Source organism: Atheta coriaria, unplaced genomic scaffold (genome assembly GCF_025399875.1).
Source record: "Atheta coriaria isolate IRGN ID8LTWV9N9 unplaced genomic scaffold, Caltech_Dcor_3.1 hic_scaffold_10_pilon, whole genome shotgun sequence".
Classification (NCBI taxonomy): Eukaryota; Metazoa; Arthropoda; class Insecta; order Coleoptera; family Staphylinidae; genus Dalotia; species Dalotia coriaria.
Window position 1 is genome coordinate 3,483,747 of NW_027045452.1, and position 26,788 is coordinate 3,510,534.

The 26,788-nt window shown below is 37.3% G+C and overlaps 3 protein-coding genes and 2 long non-coding RNA genes across 9 annotated transcripts; 3 read left to right on the top strand and 2 right to left on the bottom strand.

Annotated features, from left to right (window-relative positions):
• The first annotated feature begins 114 nt into the window (after nucleotides 1-114).
• Nucleotides 115-7,026, top strand: Brr2 (U5 small nuclear ribonucleoprotein l(3)72Ab). The gene is made up of 4 exons (XM_065313367.1): nucleotides 115-263; nucleotides 425-6,310; nucleotides 6,375-6,617; nucleotides 6,690-7,026. The coding sequence occupies exons 1-4, from the start codon at nucleotides 219-221 to the stop codon at nucleotides 6,927-6,929; spliced, it is 6,414 nt and encodes a 2,137-aa protein (XP_065169439.1). The 5' UTR covers nucleotides 115-218; the 3' UTR covers nucleotides 6,930-7,026.
• LOC135800206 (facilitated trehalose transporter Tret1-like) lies at nucleotides 6,784-9,594 on the bottom strand. The gene is made up of 5 exons (XM_065313368.1): nucleotides 8,924-9,594; nucleotides 8,754-8,857; nucleotides 8,474-8,692; nucleotides 7,874-8,408; nucleotides 6,784-7,804 (listed from the first exon to the last, which is right to left on the bottom strand). The coding sequence occupies exons 1-5, from the start codon at nucleotides 8,976-8,978 to the stop codon at nucleotides 7,335-7,337; spliced, it is 1,383 nt and encodes a 460-aa protein (XP_065169440.1). The 5' UTR covers nucleotides 8,979-9,594; the 3' UTR covers nucleotides 6,784-7,334.
• Nucleotides 9,595-11,536: 1,942 nt separating this feature from the next.
• Nucleotides 11,537-18,001, bottom strand: Chsy (Chondroitin sulfate synthase). Of its 2 annotated transcripts, none has more exons than XM_065313890.1 (6): nucleotides 16,389-18,001; nucleotides 14,988-15,128; nucleotides 13,827-13,992; nucleotides 13,345-13,502; nucleotides 13,049-13,250; nucleotides 11,537-12,995 (listed from the first exon to the last, which is right to left on the bottom strand). In XM_065313890.1, the coding sequence occupies exons 1-6, from the start codon at nucleotides 17,127-17,129 to the stop codon at nucleotides 11,986-11,988; spliced, it is 2,418 nt and encodes an 805-aa protein (XP_065169962.1). In that variant the 5' UTR covers nucleotides 17,130-18,001; the 3' UTR covers nucleotides 11,537-11,985. The 2 variants fall into 2 exon arrangements, with proteins under 2 accessions (XP_065169962.1, XP_065169963.1); XM_065313891.1 differs by having other exon boundaries at nucleotides 16,413-18,000.
• A 1,497-nt stretch (nucleotides 18,002-19,498) lies between these two features.
• LOC135800461 (uncharacterized) lies at nucleotides 19,499-21,017 on the top strand. Of its 4 annotated transcripts, none has more exons than XR_010550158.1 (6): nucleotides 19,499-19,860; nucleotides 19,974-20,025; nucleotides 20,139-20,190; nucleotides 20,304-20,355; nucleotides 20,469-20,520; nucleotides 20,964-21,017. It is a non-coding gene; the product is annotated as an uncharacterized lncRNA (long non-coding RNA). The 4 variants fall into 4 exon arrangements; XR_010550159.1 differs by lacking the exon at nucleotides 20,964-21,017 and adding an exon at nucleotides 20,634-20,687; XR_010550157.1 differs by lacking the exon at nucleotides 20,469-20,520.
• A 111-nt stretch (nucleotides 21,018-21,128) lies between these two features.
• Nucleotides 21,129-22,174, top strand: LOC135800462 (uncharacterized). Its single transcript, XR_010550161.1, has 2 exons — nucleotides 21,129-21,180; nucleotides 21,588-22,174. It is a non-coding gene; the product is annotated as an uncharacterized lncRNA (long non-coding RNA).
• The last annotated feature ends 4,614 nt before the right edge of the window (nucleotides 22,175-26,788 follow it).

The window sequence follows — 26,788 nt, forward strand, 5'->3', positions numbered from 1 at the left end:
CCGTGTGTTTTTTTGATTAAAGAAATATTTAATTACAAAATTCTCTCAATGTTGAAGCAATTGTTTGAGTTCTAAAGTTTGAATTCTGTAGAGTACAGAACTATTCATAGCTTTTATCCAATAGTACGGTCCTGGAAAGAAACGTCGAAAAACGATGTCGCTTGACAATTTGTAGGTTAAAGTTTGTTTAGTGTTCGGTGGTGTTTTCTTCATTCACCATGGCGGATGCTGCGGCGCGGCAACTTCAATATGAATATAAAGCGGTAAGTACTCAATAATTAATTAAAATATCATCAATTTAAACGTATTGTATCATTATAATATTATATCAACTCTAGAAAAGTTTTAGTAGTCTTTTGAAACATAACGTATTGCTTGCGTTATATTTCCAGGTTATGATTATACATTTTGCGTCTGTTTCCAGAATTCAAATTTGGTCCTACAAGCCGATGTCCGTCTTATCGAGCGTAGAAGTCGCGATGAAGCCACCGGCGAGGTCATGTCCCTTTCGGGCAAACTCCTGGGGACACGAATGGGTGATCGCGCTCAGCGTACACGACCCGGCAAGGCAGAAGAACGTAAAGTGAAGCGTCAGAAGCGCGATGAGGCACAATATGATTTCACACGCATGAAGGGCGCTACGCTTTTATCTGAAGGTGTCGATGAAATGGTTGGCATTCTTTATCGTCCTAAAACACAGGAAACTCGCCAGACTTATGAAGTTCTACTGAGTTTTCTACAGGAAGCACTTGGTGATCAACCAAGGGACATTCTCTGTGGTGCTGCTGATGAGGTACTCACAGTGTTAAAGAATGACCGGTTGAAGGAACGCGAGAAGAAAAAGGAAGCGGAATCTTTGATCGGTAATATTGCAGATGAACGTTTTGCATTATTAGTGAATCTGGGTAAGAAGATCACTGATTTTGGCAGTGATGACACAAAAACCGCTAACACAGGCGATGATAATATTGATGAGCAGTATGGGATCAATGTACAATTTGAAGAGTCTGAAGAGGAAGATGATGAAGATATGTTTGGTGAAGTCAGGGAAGAATTAGATGAGGAGGAAGGTGAGGAAGCAAGAGAAGATGGAGCTATCCATGCAGAAAATTTAGGTGGTGTTGAAGAGATGAAGAAGGAAAAACCGCTCCATCCGTTGGATATCGACGCATATTGGCTACAGCGAAGATTGTCTAAAATCTATGATGATGCCATGGTGTCACATGCAAAAGCAAATGAAGTTTTGACTGTTTTAAAAGATGCTAATGATGATAGAGAGTGTGAGAATCAACTTGTCTTACTCTTGGGTTACGATTGTTTTGATTTCATCAAACAATTGAAGAAACACAGACAAATGATTTTATACTGCACGATGTTAGCAAAGTCACAAAGTGAATCAGAAAGACAAAAAATACGCGAACAAATGGTAGAGGACAGTAGTCTATCCAAAATTCTAAAAGTTTTGGACACCGGTAAAGATGATGATGACGATGATGGCGATGCCGGAGCGCGGTCATCAAACCGTAAAAGCACAGCAAATGACAGCGATATGGGCGCCGGTGGGAATGTCCCTGGTTCCCGACAAGTAATAGATTTTGAAGATTTAGTCTTCGCGCAAGGCAGCCATTTCATGGCGAACAAACGATGTCAACTACCTGATGGTTCATTCCGAAAACAACGCAAAGGATACGAAGAAGTACACGTCCCAGCGTTGAAACCCAAACCATTTGCAGACACTGAAAAATTAAAACCAATCGATGAGCTGCCAAAATACGTCCAACCTGTTTTCGATGGTTTTAGAACATTGAATCGCATTCAGAGCAGGCTGTGTAAAACTGCACTGGACTCCGATGAGAATCTATTGCTTTGTGCGCCGACTGGTGCGGGTAAAACCAATGTAGCGCTGTTGACTATGATGCGTGAGATTGGCAAACACATTAATGATGATGGTACAATCAACGCGGATGAGTTTAAAATTATTTACGTCGCGCCCATGCGGTCATTAGTACAGGAAATGGTTGGAAACTTTGGCAAACGTCTTGCTAGTTATAATTTGACTGTTTCTGAATTGACTGGTGATCATCAGCTGACAAGAGAACAGATTGCAGATACGCAAGTAATTGTCTGCACTCCTGAAAAGTGGGATATTATTACTCGTAAAGGTGGAGAGAAAACTTTTACTTCACTTGTAAGATTGATCATCATCGATGAAATTCATTTGTTGCATGATGAACGAGGCCCGGTGCTGGAAGCTTTGGTCGCGCGTACGATTCGTATGATTGAAGCAACACAGGAAGATGTACGTTTAGTAGGTTTATCTGCTACACTTCCGAATTATCAAGATGTTGCTACTTTCCTTCGTATTAAACCGGAGACTGGCCTGTTTCACTTTGATAACAGTTACAGACCGGTTGCTTTGGAACAACAGTACATAGGCGTTACAGAAAAGAAAGCCTTGAAGAGATACCAGGTAATGAATGAGATTGTCTACGAGAAAACCATGGAGCATGCCGGTAAGAATCAAGTGTTGATTTTTGTGCATTCACGTAAAGAAACCGGAAAAACCGCGCGGGCAATAAGAGACATGTGTTTAGAAAAAGATACTTTAGGACAGTTTTTGCGAGAAGGATCAGCATCCATGGAGGTGTTAAGAACGGAAGCAGAACAGGTAAAAAATCAAGAGCTGAAAGATCTGTTACCATATGGGTTTGCTATTCATCACGCTGGTATGACTAGAGTGGATCGTACTCTTGTTGAAGATTTGTTTGCTGATAGACACATTCAAGTATTAGTTTCGACTGCAACTTTAGCTTGGGGTGTCAACTTACCAGCTCACACTGTAATCATCAAGGGTACGCAGATTTACAATCCGGAAAAAGGTCGCTGGGTGGAGTTGAGCGCTCTGGATGTATTGCAAATGTTGGGTCGTGCTGGTCGCCCGCAATACGACACCAAAGGTGAAGGTATCTTGATCACCAACCACAGTGAATTGCAATATTATCTGTCGTTGCTGAATCAACAGTTGCCTATAGAATCACAGCTTATTTCGAAGTTACCGGACATGTTGAATGCTGAAATTGTGCTCGGGACAGTACAAACTGTTAAAGATGCTGTGACTTGGTTGGGTTATTCATATCTCTATATTCGCATGCTTCGGCAACCTACTTTGTATGGTATATCACATGATCATACTAAAGATGATCCGTTATTAGAGTTTCATCGTGGTGATATTGTTCATACTGCTGCTTTGCACTTGGATCGCAGTGGGCTGATAAAATATGATCGTAAAACTGGTCAGTTTCAAGTTACTGAACTCGGTCGCATTGCTTCGCATTATTACTGCACACATGAAACAATGTCTACATATAACCAACTTCTGAAACCGATGCTTAGCGAAATTGAACTTTTCCGCGTGTTTAGTCTCTCTGGGGAGTTTCGTAATATTGCGGTGCGTGAAGAGGAAAAAATTGAATTACAGAAACTTATGGAGCGTGTACCTATTCCAATCAAGGAAAGTATTGAGGAACCCAGCGCGAAAGTAAATGTTTTATTGCAAGCTTACATTTCTCAATTAAAACTGGAAGGGTTTGCATTGATGTCCGATATGGTTTATGTTACTCAATCAGCCGCTCGTTTAATGCGTGCTATTTTTGAAATTGTTTTGCATCGTGGATGGGCACAACTCACGGATAAAACGTTGGCGTTGTGCAAAATGATTGATAAAAGAATGTGGCAGTCGATGTCTCCTCTGAGGCAGTTTAGAAAGATGCCTGAGGAGATCGTGAAAAAAATCGAGAAGAAAAACTTTCCTTGGGAGCGACTTTATGATCTTGGCCCGAATGAAATTGGTGAATTGATCAGAGTACCCAAATTAGGGAAGACCATTCATAAATATGTGCATCAATTTCCAAAGTTGGAACTATCAACACATATTCAACCGATTACGAGATCTACGCTTAGAGTTGAGTTGACAATTACACCGGATTTCCAGTGGGATGATAAACTACATGGCGCATCGGAAGGGTTTTGGATTTTGGTTGAGGATGTAGATTCAGAGGAGATTCTGCATAGTGAGTACTTTCTGTTGAAGGCAAAGTTTGCACAGGATGAACATTTGATTAAGTTTTTCGTGCCGGTGTTTGAACCTTTGCCACCGCAGTATTTCCTTAGAGTGGTGTCAGATAGATGGATTGGTGCTGAAACACAGCTGCCTGTATCATTTAGACATTTGATTTTACCGGAGAAGAACTTTCCACCTACAGAGTTGTTGGATTTACAGCCATTGCCTGTGACAGCTTTAAGAAATCCCAAGTATGAAGCAATGTACACTGAGAAGTTTCCACAATTCAATCCGATTCAGACACAAGTTTTTAACGCGGTATATAATTCAGATGATAATGTATACATTGGCGCACCTAGCGGCAGTGGAAAAACCGCTATTGCTGAATTTGCTATTCTACGACTATTCCAGAATAATCCAGAGGGACGCTGTGTGTATCTTGTACCTGAGGAAGCACTTGCCGATTTAGTATTCGCTGACTGGCATAATAAATTCGGTCAAGTACTCGGTAAGAAAGTAGTTCTTCTCACAGGAGAAACAGGCACAGATCTCAAGCTTTTAGCAAAGGGTCAGGTGGTGATTACCACCGCAGAAAAGTGGGATATTCTTTCGCGGCGTTGGAAACAACGTAAAAATGTACAAAACATCAACTTGTTTATCGTGGACGAGTTACATTTGATTGGTGGTGAGGACGGACCAGTTATTGAAGTTGTCTGCTCTAGAATGAGATACATTTCCTCACAAATTGAGAAACCTATTAGAATCGTCGCGTTGTCTTCGTCTCTGACTGACTATAAAGATGTCGCCCAATGGTTGGGATGCAACGCGAATTGCACCTTCAATTTCCATCCGAGTGTACGTCCAGTTCCCTTGGAATTGCACGTGCAAGGCTTGAATATCACTCATAACGCATCGAGAATGATTGCTATGTCAAAACCGGTGTATAACGCCATTGTAAGGTACAGCACTCATCGCCCGGTGATTATTTTTGTTCCTACCAGGAGACAAGCGAGGCTTACAGCTATTGATATGTTGACATATGCCGCTGCAGAGTCACAACCGAATCGATTCTTCCACGCAGAAGAGGAAGATATCAAGCCGTTCTTAGATAGAATGACTGATAAGACCCTGAAGGAGACTCTATCACAAGGTGTTGCATATATGCATGAAGGTCTCACTGCAAGTGATCATCGATTAGTTGAGCAATTATTTGACTCTGGTGCTGTGCAAGTAGCAGTGGTCACGCGGGATCTATGCTGGGGTGTAAATATCTTTGCACATTTGGTTATCATTATGGATACACAGTTCTATAATGGTAAGGTTCACGCGTATGAAGACTACCCTGTTACAGATGTACTTCAAATGGTTGGAAGGGCGAATAGACCTTTAGATGATGACGATGCAAAATGTGTGTTGATGTGTCAAAGCTCTAAAAAAGACTTTTTCAAGAAATTTTTGAATGATTCTCTACCGGTTGAAAGTCATTTGGATCATCGAATGCACGATCATTTTAACGCGGAAATCGTGACGAAAACTATTGAGAACAAGCAGGACGCTGTGGATTACTTGACGTGGACATTCCTCTATCGTAGACTCACACAAAACCCCAACTATTACAACCTGCAAGGTGTCACACATCGTCACCTTTCAGATCATCTCTCGGAGTTGGTTGAGAATACACTCTCGGACTTGGAACAGTCGAAATGTATCAGTATTGAGGAAGAAATGGACACGTTACCACTCAATCTCGGCATGATTGCAGCGTATTACTATATTAACTACACCACCATTGAACTCTTCAGTTTGTCTCTTAATAGCAAGACTAAAATCCGTGGATTGTTGGAGATTATCTCTTCGGCAGCCGAGTATGAAGATTTGCCGGTGCGTCATCATGAAGATAATCTTCTCCGTACCCTGTCGCAACGTTTACCGAATAAACTGACAAATTCATCGGGAGGTCAGCCGAAATACAATGATCCGCATATCAAGACCAATTTATTACTGCAAGCGCATCTGTGTAGACTGCAGTTGGGTGCCGAGTTGCAGGGTGATACGGAAATTGTTCTTTCGAAGGCAATTCGGTTGATTCAGGCGTGTGTGGATGTTCTCAGCTCAAACGGCTGGTTGTCACCGGCGGTGGCGGCGATGGAGTTGGCTCAGATGGTGACACAAGCAATGTGGAGCAAGGATTCGTACTTGAAACAATTACCACATTTCACAAATGATATTATTAAGCGTTGCACCGATAAGGTATGAGTAAAAACAAATAACTTTGAAGGAATCACTAATTTTTAAATACTTTTCTGAATTTTAGAATGTTGATACAGTGTTTGATATCATGGAACTCGAAGATGATGATAGATCTAAACTTCTGCAGTTGAGCGATGCACAAATGGCGGACGTAGCGAAATTCTGCAATCGCTATCCTAACATCGAGATGAGTTACGAGGTGCTTGAGAAAGACCACATTCGTTCCGGCAGTTCCGTACACGTGGCTGTGCAACTAGAACGCGAGGATGAAGTCACTGGTCCGGTTATTGCTCCATTTTATCCACAGGTATATATTTACCTTCCTTTGTTGATTAAACATAGTATGTTATTGAGAATTTGTTAAATTTGTTTAATCTAGAAACGTGAGGAAGGATGGTGGGTGGTGATTGGCGATGCGATAACCAATTCATTGCTTTCAATCAAACGGCTTACACTACAGCAAAAGGCGCGTGTCAAGTTGGACTTTGTGGCGCCAAGTCCGGGCCATCATGGTTATACCCTTTATTTCATGAGCGACGCTTATCTTGGCTGCGATCAAGAGTACAAGTTCACAATCGAAGTGGGCGAGTTTGAGTCGAGCGCATCTGACTCCGAGTAATTCACATACCAACGTATGGGTAGAAATAGTTTTATACAAATATACAGTAGAGTGCTTAGTTTTAAGTTTTAAAAAAAATTAAATAAGATTATATTAAGTTGCACTCGCAGAAATACGGATATTGTAATTAATATCAATATGTATGTCTTCGTTTGTTATTGAAGTTGCGCATGGATACTCTTCCGCCGAGTAATTTCCTATTAATTCGTGGATCACTGCACTCAGTGCGGAGATAAATAAATATTGCGGTGGCCTCGTGTGGCAATCACGCTGATCGCTGATGCAACTCAAGCGGGCACTCAACATTCCGTTTCGCGCGATAACAGCGTGAAATGTAATAAATAATGGAAAGTATCATCGAACTTACAAAAATACAGTGTGTCCCTTGTTTAATCTTATATATGACTACTGCTCAATTTTTAATACGTGTTGGATCTCTTCGAATGTACGTCCTTTGGTTTCGGGAAGGCAGAAATAGACAAATATTGCGCCTACGATGCAGAAAAACGCGAAAAACCAGAAAGATGTGTAAAGGCCAAACTCTGCAGACATAGGTGCAAAGGCTTTGGATACTGTGAAGTTGAGCAGGGTGCCGTATGATGCTAGGACACTGACTGCAGTGCTCTTGATGTTACTCGGGAATAACTCGCCGAAGAGAATGTATGGCAGTGGAAGCAGGCCGAAGTTGTAAGCGATAATGAAGACAACAATGCCAGTGGTAGGCAACCATCCGATTGCATCAACGTTTACTTTTTGATAATCCTGCATGAAGAAGAAGATTCCTTCAGCGATGAGCGCAACAGCACAACCCAATGCAGATATTATTGTAATATGGCGACGACCAAATTTATCTACGACGTATGATGATAAAAATACTGCAATAACAAAAAAGGATAAACAAGTGATTATAAAATTAGGTTAGATATGAAAAAAGGTTAAGTCACCTGCTGGAAATTGTATAACGCCAAAAATAATACTTGAGATTTCCGGCGAGACAACACTAAGAGATTTATCGATGATAGTTTGTTGATAGGCTTCAATAGCTACGCCACCGCTGAATAGTTGAAGAGTTTTGATGCCAACCATGATAAGAATCACTTTTCGGAACTTTTTCTCCATGAAAAAGGTTTTGAATGTTTCCTTGTTCTCCAGTTGCACTTTGACGGACTGCTCAATCTCCATTAGTTTGTGTTTGATGAAAGTATCATCGTCAGATCCGCTTAAAAACTGCAACACTTTTCGCGCTCCATCATAATCGCCATTTTTAACAAGATCATGCGGTGATTCAGGCATGAAGAAGAACACAGCCAAGAATGTCACTGGTACCATCGCACAAATAATAGCTAGCACTGTGTATGAAACAAAAGGTCCTGCGACTAGGATGATAAACGATCCTACTAGTTTCATAAACGCGTAGGATGTGCCTAACTTGCCACGGATGTCATCATCAGCAACTTCTCCATTATATAATGACACGCACTAAATTATAGAGAAATCAAACAGTTGTTTTTAAAAGTTATCAGTTTTAATAGAATTTTACTTACCGTAGAGACAAACCCAATACATAAACCACCGATAGATCTTGCAATGTATAACATAACAATATCATTCACGAATATGATGATTAACCACGGAACAAAAAGGCATACACCTGATGCTAAGAGAATTTTCCTTCGGCCGAGTTTGTTGATTAAATATGGCTGGACCACAGTTAATGGAAGCCCGGCCAGAATAAAAATGGCCACCATCCATGAGGCTTCTTCCTGAATTTAACAAAAAGTGCGGATTTGTAACATATTTTATATTAATTTAATGTCTACCTACCTCAGACATGGGTCTTTCTAAAGGGGTTTCATCTCCAGTTAAAATTGGAATCGTCGGTGAGGGCCACGATGAATACATGGTGTAAGAAGTCACAGCCGCTGATGCTGCACACATAAAATTAAATTTAAAAAATCAAAAAAGTAAGTTTTAAAGTTATTCTTAATAATTACCTGCCAAGCATGCGAAGTATTGAAAGAAACGCGAATTTGGCGTTTTCGACATCATTTTTGTACAAGTTTAAAGTTCACGCACTTTATTTTAATTATTTTTTCCATAAAAGTGGTCCGCGCATCAACTGGTTCAAGTGATGATGTGCGGAATGTCTATCAACTTTTGGTAGTCGATTAATCGCCGATTGTTTGTGAATTTCGCGACGTTGTTTTGCCTTTTACAAAGCCCTGTGATCTGGGAGCACATTCTCAATTGAATGAACAATCATATTATGGATCTGCAATCTTTAAATACAAGTATCATGTCATTCACGGTGATAAAAGTGTTTAATATGTTTCAGTGTTAATCAAACAAATCACTGATCTATCGTTTCGCATAATCGTATTGTTATCGGGGGCGATGCGGTGTGCAAAATGTAATTACCAGCGCAGATAATAATATTTTTATTGTTGTCATGAGTGTATCTATTATATATACTCTATTTAATGAATAGGAATGTTGAAATTTATTTTATCTTAAATTATCATAACAAAAGTGCGTATTTTTTAAACAAACGCGGAATGTTTTTTTAGAATAGGTTAAAATCTCATTATTTAATCTTTAAAAAACAATTTATTACAATTAACAAGATAATATTAATTGAAATAATGTTTTATTGCATCTAAAATAGACTTTTATCAATATAAGAATATGATAAAAATTTCATGTTAACTCAGTCACTGCGCGAAATATTTTCTAATTTAAAAAATAAAAATAAAAGTTTAACATCTGTCAAATAGAAAACAATATAAAACAGTTTCTATTTAATTTTTTTTGCGGTCTACTTGAAAGAAATAGAACAATGCCGCATAAATTGATCCTAAACGTTGTAATCCAGATAAACCTGGCGCAAACAAAAAATATAAAAACATTTGTAGTCGTTTAGCTACCGTGCACAGTCCAGTTTGTCACCGAAACCGATTTGGCAAGAAAACTGGTTGCAAACGACCACAGCGTCTCTTTAATTCTTTTTTATTCTATTTTTTGTTCGGTTGACAGTGCGTGCAAGCATGTGGCCGGAATTTCCTCCGTCTATTTTTAACTACATGTAGATATTTCTATATTTGATGTTTATTTAAATACGGTATGATAATTACTCACGTTTACAGCACAAATCCTGGAATTCCCGTTTGTTTACACAATCTCTCACATAATTCGGTGATGAAAACACTTATGAACCGCTTTCTTGAATTTGCATGGTTTAATAATAAATACTTAATACCATCACCGGAAATCAAATATTGATGTAGATAAACTCAATTGATAATATTATTTGAAAAGTGCTTGTTAACTGGATCAGATATATCAATTCGCTTAAAATTCAAGTTTTCTTTGATAACTCTTCAATTAACCGCTGCGAACAGTGACACTAAACGAAATGTAGCAAAAATGTGGCTGCACACCACGTTATAGTAAAGTTTTATAGTGGTGATGGCGATGGCGGCGTGATGCACTTTGAAAAAAATCAAATCACTGCGCTATTTATCGGCATTGACTTAGATTTTGATTCGTCGCGGCGCGCGGCGTTTTTGTTCGATTATTAATTCAAACCACGATTGTCTGCTGCGCTCTATTGCTATCGCTATCAATGGCATTGTTTTGGAATGGCTGGCATCCAATCAAAGACAAAAAGTGTTATCCTTGATCAAGTTAAAACATTTTCATCCGAAGCGCGAATTTGCTATAATCTACATAAAAAAACACTCTGTGAAAGTAATAAAATTATCATTGAATAACACACTCATTAAGAAGGTATTTATTCAACTGATAACATGAATTGTTTGAGAACGAGAGCAGTTATCACCTATTTTCACTTTCGCAGCTTTCGTTTTTTTATGTAGGCAACACATGAAACATGCATTGTGTAATTGTGTGCATGGCGATAAACCCAACATGTGATTATGCAAAATAAATTTATAGATACACTCCTGTGGAGAAATAAATAACCTAAGGTATAATTTTTCAAGAAAAAATTTAAATTCTAGACCACCGTTCAAGCGTTAAATTGTGACATTGAACTAATTCCTGCATGAATATGGATTATCCGCGTTATATCTTCATTATTATATCATTTATAAAATGAATAATAAACCAGTGACCCCGGAATGTATTCGTCCTTCGTGTGGATTAAGGTTTTTTATATATTCGCAACGCATTCCGCAAAAATTAATTTAAATATTTACTTTGTTTTATAAATGCTTTTTAACCTGTATACATAACCTAATTTCACAGATTTTATGCAAAAATTTTATTTGAAACTAATTTTCTCTTTAAAATCAAATTATTTTTGACACTCTGTAGAAAAACTTGAAATAACAACGTAATTTGCCCATCTAAGAATAGAAATAAGATGATTATTATTTACTATAATTTTTAAAGGAAATGGCGATTGTCCGTTAATCCAGGCCAGCCTCCAAACATGACGTTTGCACAAGTGTATCTATCAAGTGCGTCAAACATTAAATATTTGTACAACTTGCACAAGCACATTCGCCGAAACTCGCCTAGGCGCCAGCGGATGTAAAAATTGCGCACACTGGGTGATATTTTAATAAAATATATTTGCATGGGTATACAATGGATTAATTTATTATGCATTATTGGCTTATTAAATTAATTTACTGTATAATGTGCGGCTGATCAGTTGTTTGTGTAGTAACTTCCGCGTCAACAACTCGCTTTGGCACGCAGTGAGCATTCTGAGTACAGTTACATCTTAGACGATACGTAAAAATTAAGAATACTTGTTTGTCGACTAGTCACTTTAGGAATATAACTCGTACTTGTAATTAAGCTATTATCAGGCAGGGAGAGGTTACCGAACTAAACTAGACTAAACCAAGTATTACATATGATAAAATATAAGTTAGGTTATAAGTTAGAAATAAGGCACAATGAATCTTCTAATCACAAAATCGAAATGTCATTGATTGTTTTGCAAGTGAAAAATCAAAAATCAAGTATAAATTCGTCTTTGTCGATCACATAAATACATAATCACAGCGTATATAATCATCAGGATCTACCCTTTCCGGTCAAGATGGCCGCCTGACACCGCCATATGTGTTTTATAAAATGTTTGCAATGTTCGCAGCGAGCCAAGCATACTGGCCTGGGTTCCTTTACACATATTCAGTTGTAAAGTGTCCAAATTGGGATCGCACACAACCGGATGCCACACATGCACTAATCCACGATCAACACTCCGAATAATCTTCAGCGTGGATTTGACCGTCTTGTCGTATAAATTCACATCCTCGAAACCCCAGCCGGATATACTCGTGTTGAATCCACCCAGGAGGATATAGTCCGACTTATACAACCCACACAACCCGAAACCGAACTGTCGCCATGATCCCAAATCTTGATTAGGCTCAAACTGGTCTAAATTCACGTCGAGGTCAAGCGCATGAATCAATCGTGGATTGTACATGCTGAACACAATTGGGAAGTAAACAGACTTTCCTTTAACAACGTTCCTTCGTAATCTAAGAAGAAAATCTCTGGAAAATATGATATCTACATCAATGAAGAACATTAATTCTTCATTGGTGATCAAATCAACGCCGTGTTGCAGGGCTTTGCCTCTGGCGAAGGTCTCATTGATGATTTTCACAACCAAATTGTCATAGGAGTATTTTGATGAATAATCGTTGAGAAGGTTCAATGTGCGCTCCATGTCAGTAGTTTGCTCTTCATAATGCCCGTATCGATTGTTGGAAAGAACACGTTCGTCTGCTTGATTGTTTTGATTGTAGAGTATCACGATGAGTCGAACGTTCTCCTTGCTGTCTAAGCATTCGCGTGCGTAATGTGCCATGAAGCGTTTGAAGGTGTCATGCCGCCCGCTCAGCGGCAGCACAAAGTTTATTTGTTGCTCTTGCCCGCTGGCGCTCGTAAACAGCGTCGGCATGTTTTCGCTAAATTTAGAAATCACTTGTTTTATTAGCTTCTTGTGCAGCGCATCCTCATCGGACAGAGTGGTGTCAATTGGCAAATTGGTCTCGGGATTTATTTCGCGAATTTCCATACCTAAACATTAAAAAAATTAGTTTTTTTGAGAAAATTTTAGAATGAAATTTTACCATTGAATGTTTGTTGGATGTACGCGTGGCGACGCACACCGACTGTCATTTTATGCCCGCGATATTTTTTATAAACGAGCAGCATGTCGAGGATTACATCGACGCCATGCACAGGGTCCAAACGGAAGTAGCCGTAGAGGATCTCTTTGAAGTCGATGACGCGGCCGCGCTGTTTCGAGAATTGGTTGATGATCTCCATCACCTAAATTTCCGACATAAAAATAAATTAAAACATGCACGCAATGCTTTTTTACAAGCAATAAAAAGCGTATTCCAAGAAATGGTTTATTGCGTACCTCTCGTACAACATCGCCCAAGCCTTCTTTGACTGAGGAACCATACCGTCGTTTTGGATTCAGATCCTTGTAGGAAAATAATGACTTTGAGATAAACTCCCAGTCGAGGACCTCGTCCAAAGAGTTTGGTGTAAATCTATTTAAACTAGTTCGTTTCCCTGAAAATGGATACTTAAATCAAATTTTCTTCTTAGTTGTTAAATAAGTGTTTAGGTTGATAAAGAGTGTAATTGAAATTTAATTACTGCCCACAGTTCGACCTAATCTGCGTCGTAAATGAGTGTCATGACCTGCAATAACACTTTCTGCGAACGCAGCACATGATTACACGATTTATCGAACGTTTGCGTGAATGCCGCGCGATTGCCTATTTCAGCAGATAATTAATTAAATAAAACAGTTACGCTAATGAGCACAAGAGTGTAAACATCAGTTAAACTAGTTTACAGTAAGGATATAAGTTTCTGGGAAGCAATAACAACCTAAAATATTTCCCTCGCCGAAATATCTGTCGTCCACATGCGGTGAGAGTTCGTATTGAAAATCCTCCTCCAAGTGACGGAGATTCTCGCTCATTTCGGCGTAGGAGAATGCCATGTCGCGATGTAATTCGATACATTCTTGTTTCCTGGCACGAATATTCAATCCCTGAAATATATAAAATTTTAAAATAAAAATTTAAGCATTAAAAAGTTTTTTTTTAAGTTTGGTTATGGTTACTTTGTAATGTGAGGTTAGGAACTGCAGATGGCGCTAATCGAATATGTATTTGACATGATCTTGTTTATTTATACACTACGTTAAAAATTCACTTGAAATTATAGTATTATTTATTATTGGTAGTAAATGGCACGCATTTCCTGCGATTTACGACTCTATTGATCACGCAGAATAAAGCAATTCATTGTTCATAATTATATCGGCACTAATTAAATTGAGTAATTGCGGAGCCAGCACGCGGCAGTTTCTGATACAGTGGGCAGAAACGATGGAGGGCAATCATCGCTCAATCGAATGACGATCATTGCAAGTTGTTTTTTTTGCTAGATGCAGCACGTTTTGAATTATGCATCCTGCAATCGTTCAACCATGCTGCGTCTATCCAACATGCGGGCCGTACGCACGTAAACGCACTTAAACGAGGTGCATGTATGATAAACGATTGCAAAAAGCAAAACGAGTTTTCAAGATCTACAAAAACAACCAAACGCATGTGCAATTACAACACACGTGTAATTTTTCACTGTGTGAATCACAGAAAATAAAATTTTGTATGTTTGGTTGCATAACTTGCAACCTAACCTGGTTTAAACAATATTGTAATGTATACAACCATATCAGTGTGCATGTACATTTACTGTCTCAAATATTCAATTCAAGAGAAGAGTGTAGCCTTCTCGTAAGCCGCAATATCCGTAACATGATGAATGTCAGTTAAATAATTTAATGAATGCATTTGGCGTAGCGCAATGTGCATCGGGTTTGCGTCGCGAGATAACAATCAGAAACATAAGACATGGCTAAACAACCACAATGTTTACTATTATTATACTTACAGTCGATTTGACAAGTACTTACAAATATACCACACATCAATTAAATTTAATATTGCCGATAATTTCGCACATTTTAAGTGAACTCACCTTGACATACTTGTGGAGGCGATACATGAGCGCCGGCTTCTTCACCGGATGCAGAGTGATGGCACGATGCACCTCTTTCTGCTTCAGATCGCCACTGAATGCCGCCTCGCTGCTTTGATTATGATATAAAATCACCTGCATCTGTAAGAATACAGAAATTGTTACAAACTTTAATATTTAGACATATTTTACGGTGTTTTGTTGATTTGCAATGAAGTTGACCTAAAATAAAATCAACAATGATCTAATTTCATAGTCATAAATAAAATAAATAAATTTCTCGAATACATTTATAATTTTGCAATAAAAATTGAATTAATTTGTAAAAATTTACTCAAATATTCAAAATTTTAACTTTTACTAATTTTCTGTTTAATAAAACAGAATAAAATGAGATTTTAAGATAGGAGCATTCCAATGATGTGACAATGTTGATGTAATAGTAAATATTTAATGTGCAAATGATTGTATGATGATGCATTCATTGTCATTTTGTTATATTGTCGAATCGAACGAACTGCGTGCAACGTCCAAGTTCAACAACAATCGGCAAGTGCGAAAAATATATGTTTGCAAATGACTACAACACAAAATCGATAATTCGTAATTAACAGAGAGGTGTTATTTACAAAAGAGATGGAAATGGTTGTTGATCACAATTGTATATGCATTCATAGTCATAGTCAGCCATTTTGTTTCGCTAAAACCTTCATCTCCTCGACAAGAAACTGCACTTTGAATCAAACACGCTATTATTTTAATTTCGATGTTATTATAGGCGCGTTTTTTCTGTATTATTTTCGGTGATGTGTTTCCGAAGGTTGTAATTTGCGTCGCTTACTTTTTTCGCGTGCGACGTATAATCTTGCGTCGTTAAGAATAAGTAATGCTTGATTTGTGTTACCCAAATAGGAAAAAAACAAAAAACACGGTGGTAATTATTATTCCAGTGATGGACAAGCAGTCAGTCGGAACAAAAAATAAATCTACAGAGTGTTTGAATAATCTATATAAAAATATCTGTCGAATTATAAAAAAAACGTATAAAAATTGTGTAATTTTAAGAATTTATACCTGTGGTTGAAAATGCTACCCTTGAACTTAATTTTTTATTCCCCAGGTTTAAGACCGACATCTTGCCGTCCTTGACGGGGTAGGTAACGCCCACCGAGAGACGTAATTTAAGAAGTCATAAATCAATCAATTTTACATAAAAAAAAAAGTTTTTGACTCATATCTACAGCTTATGACTTGTGAGAACTAAAATTTTATTATCACGATAATGGTTTAGATGTAGTATCAACCCCTGGGTGTTAAAAGTGACTTAATTGGCTTTTTTCGAAATTTTGATGAATGACAACACCACAACCAGCTTTTATGCCATAATAACACCTCTCTTGCCTGACTGAATGTGAAGTCACTCGCCTCGTAGGACCACGTGCATGAAATACCGGCGCTCTTCTTCACGCACCGACCCAGCTCGACATCCTCATGAGTAGTGTACAAATTCTCCAGGCATTCCTGGATGTGCGGACCCAATTTCCGCAGCGTCTCCCGGCTTAGAATAATACCAGGTCCACCCATGCAGAAATTTTCATCGTTTTCTAACGACAACAAACCAAATTCTTCCGAATTACCTCTGCCTGTCTGCCCGATAAACCATGGTTTTGATGAATCTACAGATCGTAGTAATTTTTCTAGTTTATCCATACGGACGTAGACATCGTCATCAGCACGCATGAACCATTCAAAACGATCCAAATAATGGTCATGCATGTATTTCAACATCGTGAAAGACTTCTTCTGTGGTGGATAGACATCATCCACACCAATCAGTGGAATCAACGGCACGTGCGTGGAATAAGACTGCTCCGAACTGAAGAAAGCGATTTTTCCGGGTATGTGCTGCCCCCATGTGTCATAAACTGCCTTAGCGCGTGTGTCCAGATATCGCGCAGCTGTCATAACCCCAACAAAGAGTAAATCACGACTGGGGCTCTCGTTTGAGGTTATGTCATCGGCGACAAGATGTTTGGGCGCGTACGCGCCGCACGGATCGCCTTCGTGCTTCAGGAACACCGAGAGTAGCACGCCGAGCACGATGCCCACGATAAGGCTGAGTGTCTTTCGTTTTCTCGCCATTGCCGCTTGGTTTTGCAAGCAATCGCATTCTAGTGATGTGTGAGAGCGTAAAAGTCAGGTTAGAAACACCAACAAAACATTCTATTTCAATTTTGCGCCTGATGCAGGTCAAGGTTATCTTCAACTTAAAAGTGTCGCATTGTTGGGCGCAGAATAAATTTAGTTCTGCGTTGCGCTAGCGTGCGGACTTCGAAATTATTCAATTTACGAATAATAATTTGCGTGTTATCGCACACGTTTATTTGTAATCAACACGGTTACACATTTTGGTAGTCATTCACGAGTGAGTTACACAAATATTTTACACTTTTTTTTGAGTGTAGAATGAGGAAATCTTGAGTGTTTATTGAAATAATTGTCACACTGTTGATTTTGTATTTATCGCGACGCGGTTCGCAAGAAACTGTGCGCACATGTATGAACGAAGCCACAAATATTTCCCGGTGAGGTAATTCGATGCGTTACACCTATAATCGACCCAAAACTCCACCGTATTCACCGTTCAGTAACTATCTTATCACAGTTTTTATCGTCACCACTATCATTGCGAAGGCATACGCATTCATTATCAGTGAAATATATTAATGGTGGAACGTGTGGCACTAATCAACACATTTTTTATTGATTGACGTTTAGTTTATGAAATTATTTAGAGCTGAATTTTATTTTTTAAAAGCGTGTGCACGTTTTTAGGTTTAAGTTCAACCGAAGCGGCTTGAATCGACTTCTACGCCATGCCGACCTGAAGCAGACTAAAGTTAAGTCGAATTGTCGTATACGCGCTGAGCCAGCCGGCGAGTTGGCGCATCGTATCGTCGTCGGCCGAGTCGTCGAGCCAAGGCGTCGTATTCGTGAATCCGCAGACTACTACCAGTGCCGGTGGTGCCGGTGCACCAGTGTCAAATCGCGGGCAGATCTACAGACACTCGGAAGACGAGGTATCTCGCCAACGGGGGTTTCGCCTTTTCTTCTCCGCTATTTAAGAATCTTGCCCATCCACTTATACATTCATAGCATTCAACATTCACGCAGTTTACATTTACAACGTCCAACCTTTTCATTCTTAAATTCTTTGAAGAGACGGTAAAATAATTGCAAGAGTTTTTAACCCCTTATAATTTTTATATTTAGTTAATTAAATTATTTATCGCATTATTATTATATTTATTATTAAATGATAAAACGCACTGCGATTGAATTTAATATTTAATCAAGTGCGCACAAAGCGTGTGCGGCTTGCGATGTATACTTAAATGGTAAATAACAGTATAGTAGTAGATAACAGTTTAATTGAAGTAACGCACTATTTTAGTTCCCGCATATTATTGAGCATAATATTTATTAATCTTAATCTCAAAGGTTTAAGTTTAAGTGCTTTGCAATTTTTTTTTTTTTGAGTTTTGAAATCAAAATGTATATTATGATAGTGCTGTGTAATTATTTAATTGAATTTCTCATTTAATCAATAATCCCACGAATTTTACTTTGTCACACGCCACTTATATCATCGATAATCAACGATTAAATCACAAATCTGATCAGTTTATGGAATTTTACATTTTTTGTGGAGTTATTATCTTTAGAAGAACATATGTTCATCAAAATTATGCATGTGGTAATACTCGACTACTTTAAAATTAATTAAAATGTGTTACCGGTGTAAAGGTGTTACAGATATTCAAGATTTGTGGTATTATCACTGAGATAATGGCACTCCGGCGATACAAAAATGTATAAATCTGTAACGCAATACGTTTTAATTCGATAATGAAAATAATTGATATTACGGTGATACGTAAACGTAATAAAAACTAAAAATAAAATTAATTGTGTAAATGTATTAAAGCGTTCAGTGTTCACGCTTTGTGGCGTAAATTTTCTTTCTGATATATTATATTCGACAAACTACTACAGTACAAACTGTAAATTTAATTAACAATTCGTGAGTTTCTAGATTGTTAATTTTTACACATGTTTTATTAAATCTAATTTGGTTTATACCTCAATCATTCAAAATTTTATTAAAAAAAATCAAGTTTTCATTCTTCTTATAAATTTCATGTTTCGTTGTACATTCATAAATATAATGAAAATTGTTGTTGAATTTAACTTAGAGCGCTTCTCCATCTAGTTACGCCACAGAGAAATGACCGATTAGGGAAGAATGCTGTACGCAATTACAGTTTGCTATAAAATTATGTAGTTTTAACCTCCGCCACTAGATGGCGCTAGTATATTTTATAGGTGGGTGTTCAAGTTTCATCTTTATTATTATTTCGTATGCCGGTAGATGGCGCGGCATGCTGTTTAAAAAGTTTGTTTTTATCTACAATTTGTTTTCAGTCTTATTTTGTGCGTTGGCGTAGTATGACGTGCGTTTTTCGTTGAGTGATCGCAGTCGCAGCTCACCAAGTTTCTTTTTAAATTCGGTAATGCTATTATTGCAATCTAGCGAATCACTTGCTATCGTTGGTTTATGTGCACTTTTCGTCACACGAAATATTATGGAGATTTTCATTGGGTAAATACGATAGATCGACGATTGCGTTTTGTGATTACAAACCGGTGCATTATAGCGTTCGGTTTGTTTGTAAACACGTCTAGAGTCAACCTCATGTTTTGCGGTTATTAATATTTCCAATTGGAATTCTCTGTGTTCGTTAGTTGACATTCTGCAGCCCAAAAAAAATTAGTAAAAACAATCGTTGGAGAACTATTCTCGCAACAGATTGTAAGTATTAAATTTCTTTATCATTTTCATAAATAAGTTTGGTGATTAGCATATTAATTGGCAACAAAAATTGCATTTTTGTGTTTGGAGGGACTAATTTTTGCTTGTTTTAGGTGTTTTGAACCTGAATCCGACATCGTAGGAGAACAATTCTTGTATCAGATTGTAAGTATTAAATTTCTTTATCATTTTCATAAATACCTTTGGTGATTAGCATATTAATTGGCACCAAAAATTGCATTTTTGTGTTTGGAGGGACTAATTTTTGCTTGTTTTAGGTGTTTTGAACCTGAATCCGACATCGTAGGAGAACAATTCTTGTATCAGATTGTAAGTATTAAATTTCTTTATCATTTTCATAAATACCTTTGGTGAATAGCATATTAATTGGCAACAAAAATTGCATTTTTGTGTTTCGAAGGACTAATTTTTGCTTGTTTTAGGTGTTTTGAACCTGAACCCGACATCGTAGGAGAACAATTCTTGTATCAGATTGTAAGTATTAAATTTCTTTATCATTTTCATAAATACCTTTGGTGAATAGCATATTAATTGGCAACAAAAATTGCATTTTTGTGTTTCGAGGGACTAATTTTTGCTTGTTTTAGGTGTTTTGAACCTGAACCCGACATCGTAGGAGAACAATTCTTGTATCAGATTGTAAGTATTAAATTTCTTTATCATTTTCATAAATACCTTTGGTGATTAGCATATTAATTGGCAACAAAAATTGCATTTTTGTGTTTCGAAGGACTAATTTTTGCAGGTTTTAGGTGTTTTGAACCTGAACCCGACATCGTAGGAGAATAATTCTTGTATCAGATTGTAAGTATTACATTTCTTTATCATTTTCATAAATACCTTTGGTGATTAGCATATTAATTGGCAACAAAAATTGCATTTTTGTGTTTCGAAGGACTAATTTTTGCATGTTTTAGGTGTTTTGAACCTGAACCCGACATCGTAGGAGAATAATTCTTGTATCAGATTGTAAGTATTACATTTCTTTATCATTTTCATAAATATGTTCAGTGATTAGCATATAAATTGGCAACAAAAATTGCAATTTTGTGTTTCGAAGGACTAATTTTTGTTTGTTTTAGGCGTTTTGAACCTGAACCCGACGTTGTAGAAAAACGATTCTTATATCAGATTGTAAGTATTAAATTTCTTTATCATTTTCATAAATATGTTCAGTGATTAGCATATAAATTGGCAACAAAAATTGCAATTTTGTGTTTCGAAGGACTAATTTTTGTTTGTTTTAGGCGTTTTGAACCTGAACCCGACGTTGTAGAAAAACGATTCTTATATCAGATTGTAAGTATTAAATTTCTTTATCATTTTCATAAATATCTTCAGTGATTAGCATATTAATTTGCAACAAAAATTGCATTTTTGTGTTTCGATGGATTAATTTTTGCTTTGAACCTGAACCCGACGTGATAAAAAACGATTCTTATATCATATTGTAAGTATTGAATTTCTGTATCAGTTTCATAATTAACTTTGGTAATTAGCGTAATAATTAGCAACATAAATTGCATTTTTGTGTTTTGAAGGACTAATTTTTGCTTGTTTTTGATGTTTTGCACTTGAACCCGACATTGTAGGTGAACCATTCTTTTATCAGATTGTGAATATTAAATTTCTTTATAATTTTCATAAATAATTTTAGTGATTAACTTATTAATTTGCAACAAATATTGCATTTTTGTGTTTCGAAGGAATAATTTGCGCAGCATCCTCTGAGCTGCCATTTGTACAGTACCGTGCTGGTTGCCGGGTTCAAGTGCGTCCGCCGTCCGCACGTTAAGTCAGTCGGTGCTACGCAGTTGTGGGGAGTGCACGTGTTATTTTTCTCCGTCGATCTTCATCGCGACTGTTAGCAATTCTGTTGTTTTAATGGTACAAGCATTAGAATCGTTTGCCATCGACTAATGACTAAGTGATTTATCGCGAATTGACTCCAGAATTAAGAGACCTCCCCATGTGTATGCCATTGGCAACCGGTCGTCGGATCTCTCTCGTTCCAATTGGACTTTCTGGTCAACATTATTCAATTGCTAATTCGTGAACATAAATTACGCGTTATCTCCGTGTGGTATTGTTGCCATTGCAAAAGTAATACAGTAAGTAGAATCATAAATTCTACTTTGTGCGCTTTGGAACTTCATAAATGGAACAACAAAGGAGTATATATTATAACAGCAGGTACAAAATTTCTTCTGTTAAATTTTACTGATACATTTGCATTAATTTTATAGTACATGTAATAATACTGTTCTGTAAATAAAGGATAATTTAATCTTAATTTTTTTGTCCACATTTAATCCTTGGTGTATGCTTAGTCGTTTTCAGTATGAGTTATAAGAAGTGTTTAACACTAAGTATAACAGTATATATAAATTGTTTTATAAAGTTGTAAAATTGTAAATATATATAGCAGAAACAAGTAACGTTTGATAAGAGAGCCGCGTGGCTCAGTGGAACGTAGGATATGCTACGTTACCTGGGGTCGTAGGTTCGATCCCCAGTTCAGGTGTGCGCGTTTTTCTCAAATATAATAATAACAGGTGTAATTTGGGTTGCATATGTAAACTCAAATGAAATATAAGAGAAATTGCAATACAAGTGAAGAGACAATACGAGAAGTAAGAAAGTAAGTGTAGAAACAGAGAACAGAGAAATGGGAGAAGTAGAAGAAGGAATGGCAGAGAAGAGTAGAAGACAGAAGGAAGAGAACAGAGTAGAGAAGAGGAGAGGAGAGAGAGTAGAAGGAAGAGAACAGAGGAGTGGATGAGATTTTTAATTTTTTTGGCACGTGACTTTTCTGCTATGGTGTATTAAATTGTACGGGATGATTTCCAAGCGAAACTCTTGGTGGAAATTTTAGTTTGGACCTGTTTGGCATCAGTAGCATCCAATAACATTACGCTTCGTTTGGATAATGTTCTGCAGGAGATAAACCAAGATGAATTACTGCCGTAATTAGGAAAGTTTTAAGAACTGGAATCTATGCCTTGTTACTTACAAGTGTTTTGAAAAATTCATCATTTTTAAAATTAAAATTTTAATTTATTATTTTTAAAATCTTACTCACAAGACAACTTCCGATATTATGGTCCGATTTTTTTCTAATTTTTGATGGATTTGAAGATGGTTTAAAAGTTGATTCACCCTGTATAAGTAAAATTTACTTCAAGAGATTTATAAAAGTTGGCGATGTCAGTATCGACATTTACTTGCGTTAAAATTAGGTGTGGATTGCCGACAAAGCGCCGCCATACACAACGTACCCAGCCTGCAAAACAGCAACTCGGGCCACAATCTAATACACCGCGCCCCAAGAACTTCGATATTGCTACCAGCTCGAAAGAGAGTGACGGATTGCCGTCGACCTTCGGCAATTCGTCACTTTATCCCACCTGAACTTCGGACGAGGACCGCCTCGCAATTAGGGGACGTTATTAAGTTGTCCGTTTTTGGTGAATTAAACATATCCAGAAGCGGATTGGCGCTTCTTCTTTGTCTTTACCATCGACTACACTCGAGTTTGCTGCTCATTGAGTTGTCAGGTCATTCAATTATAATACCTTTAACGGCTGCCCAAATTTAAACGGTTTTTGAAATCCATTTTAATAGCATTATTGTTATTTTGAATTACTTACATTTTGGATATTATTGTAAATGATTCGTTTTATATCGATATTTATTTTTAGCCTTAAATTTATATTTCCATTTGTTCGTCATACCATTAATGATTTGCCGAATTTCCACATCGTTTCAAAGCTTCATTTTAAATGATTGATCATTATTAACGAATCGTAGATATTCGTTGCTCTTTGTATACCTCCTTTATGCTTTGTTGTGCCGAAAATAAAATGCCGGCGTCATTTACCTAATGGCAAAATAACAAAATGTAGAAACGCAACGCGAACGCGAACGAAAGACGATGAAGGGTCCCTAAACGTCGGTATTACAGCGCATTTTGTACATCCTTCGCGCACGTTCGCGAGAAGATAATGGATCGCGAATGGATTATTATCATTGTGGTATTGCAGTTGTTGTTGCCTTGGCGCTGTGTTTTAAAATGCAGTCGATTACATAAACGTGCCGTTTGTTCGATTCCTGTGGTTTGCGGCGGTGGGGAAATCTCTTTCTCTTCGTCTTGGGGAGGGACGCAGCCCGAGGGACTCCTTTTTATTGCTCGCGCGCCACGCGCCTGATAAATCATTCTAGTTTTGTGTGTTTCGTGTTTGTGCGGTGCGTTTCTTTATGTATGCGCGGCAGTCCGTCAGTCAGTTATACGCCGTAACGCACTGACGCGCACAATGAAGACCATCCTACGTCTGAGTCACGATCCTCAATGATGATTTGATGGTAATTGAGGGGTAAATCCAGATGGGATTCATTTGAATTTCAGTTACCTACGAATTAGACGAAAAGCTTTTCAATTCCAAGCACAAAATGCAATAATATGAATACTTTGAAATATCAAACTTTTCAATAATACCAATTTTTGTGCGATTTATATTTCTGCAGAGTTTGTAACAGTTGTAGTCAGTTCGGTTGAATTTATTTAGCGATGCTTATCTTACGAAATTGCCCATTCGGTTAAATAAAATGCTGAAGCGCGAGATTCGGGCCGGCTAGCGCAGTCTTTAACACCGACTGCCATCTAATCTGATCGGAAATCGCTGCGCCATTTGTTCTCGAAACACCGCTTCACGCCCTTTCTGTAGCACCGGATTGGCGCCGAAAACAGGCCGATTTGTAACTTTCGCTCGCCGAAGTGGGTAATTTCATTGAAATTACTTTGCAAAGTTTTAATTTATTTTAAGACTGTTACCACCGTTGTTTGTTTTCCCCTGTGCACTTTGCACGCTTAGGCCCAACAAAACGAAAATGAAAGTTTTTGACTCTTAACCGGCTGTTGACTTATCAAAAATTTCATTAAATCGAAAAAATAAACAAAAAAATTGCCAATCTTATTTTTATACCTCGCGACATTTTTTCAATGCAAACTCAAAGATTTCTACGAGTTCGTCAACTTATTTTCACGCCTGAATCAAGCTTTTGTTCCCCGTCAAGCTACATTGCACACAAAATATATCGATATTGTTATGGATATTACTTTTCTTCAGTTACACACTGTAAATTTTCAATAAAATTTTATGCGTTTTGCCTGATGTGTGCGCAATAAAAGTCGGCCGCCAGTGTGGAAAACTCGACTGCATGTTTCCTTTGTGTCCACACATGACAACCAAAGTGAGAAACGACTTATCAAAACCGGAAGCACATGCTTCAACGCATATATTCTTTGTTAATAAGTTTGTATAACTAAAAAATATTTTTAACAAAAATATACAAAACTTTAGTTTTTATCAGTATAAATATTGATTGGTGTTATGACGTGAGTGCAACATAATGTTTGGACGATTAAACTTTCAAACTTTAACGATATTACCGAATTGTAAAACTTGTATCATCAAAAGCGTCACAATAACACTTCCAAGACGCGTGTTGGGAAGATTTTTTGATTTTTATCTGACTTTTTGATGTAAACAAATACGCATCCAAAGTACCATCAAAAGAAAGTTGCCAAAAAAAAAAGTTTGCAATACACTCGTCGACGAAATTGCAGGCGAAATTGATGCGTTCAGTCAACGTGATCTATGCGCTGCTGTATCGGGCGGCCGAACGTATAATATTTTCGACCCTTTTTATTCCTCCGCGATGCGTCCTATACTTTCTCACTTTTTTCCGGTTTCTACGCGGGCTGCGTCTACGTTTTTGTCGTCATTATTGCGTGCCCTACTTTGGTATCAACTTTTCCGCATCTAACCTTCTCTGCTCTCGCACTTGCCTAGTGTGTTTCCTCACCGAAGTTACTTTTTCATGTTTTACATCCTAGCGCGTCGACGGCGCAACGAACGAGGTGTCGGGTTTGATTTACTTTGTGCCGAAATAGTGACAAGCGCATTTTTCCTTCCGAAATATAAATCCATACATGCTCATATTTTCGTAAACGAATTTTTAATTTTAAAATTAACCAGATTCGCTGTAATAGAAATTATTCCGATATAGATACGATTGCAATCAGTGCATAAATGCGTATTAAAATTCGTCATAAATTAATTGCGATTGCGGTGCTTATTAGTCGTGCTAATGGGCTATGAATAATTATTAACATGTTGGTTTTGTCGTTTTGTTCGTTTCAATTATAATAATTTCGCCCGCAGCCGAATAAACGAATTCGAGGCTGTACTCGTTTGTTAATGACAAATTAATTAATTTCAATGATGTTATAAAACATTTACAAAGCGTGCAAGCATTAATTACCATTTAATTTAATGCACGTCGTTTCGGATATTTTTAATAAGTTTGCATTTTAATACCCGGTTGATGCAAACCAAATATTTCAGGACTCATTAAAAAGTATATTTCAATTAATTGCCCTTTTTAATCATTTCGGTTATAAAATAAATATTTAAATTTAGCAATTATTGAAATACGATACATAAAATTCAATATACAAACTTTATTTTCATGTAGATTTTATTTCTAGTTATGTTAGTGCCTTCAAAACGAAATATAATGAACATAATGACTACTTTTGAAATTAAAACTGTCATATAATACTCGAAAATTAATAAGATTATAATGAATAACATCCCTTTGTAGCAAGAATTGAATTAGCATTTATAAACATTTATATTTTAATTTGTAATTTTTCTATTTTACCTTTAAAGTGGCGTTTCGACGGTTTTCAGACTTAAAAAGTGGTACTTTAAACACGGACGGCCTAGGTCGTGAATAATGTACTTTAGTCACGGGTTTTAGGCACGGGGTGGAGTGTGGTGATCATTTCTGCACAATTATACAATGAATTAGGTATTTTTGTTGAAATTTTTCGCAAAATCTT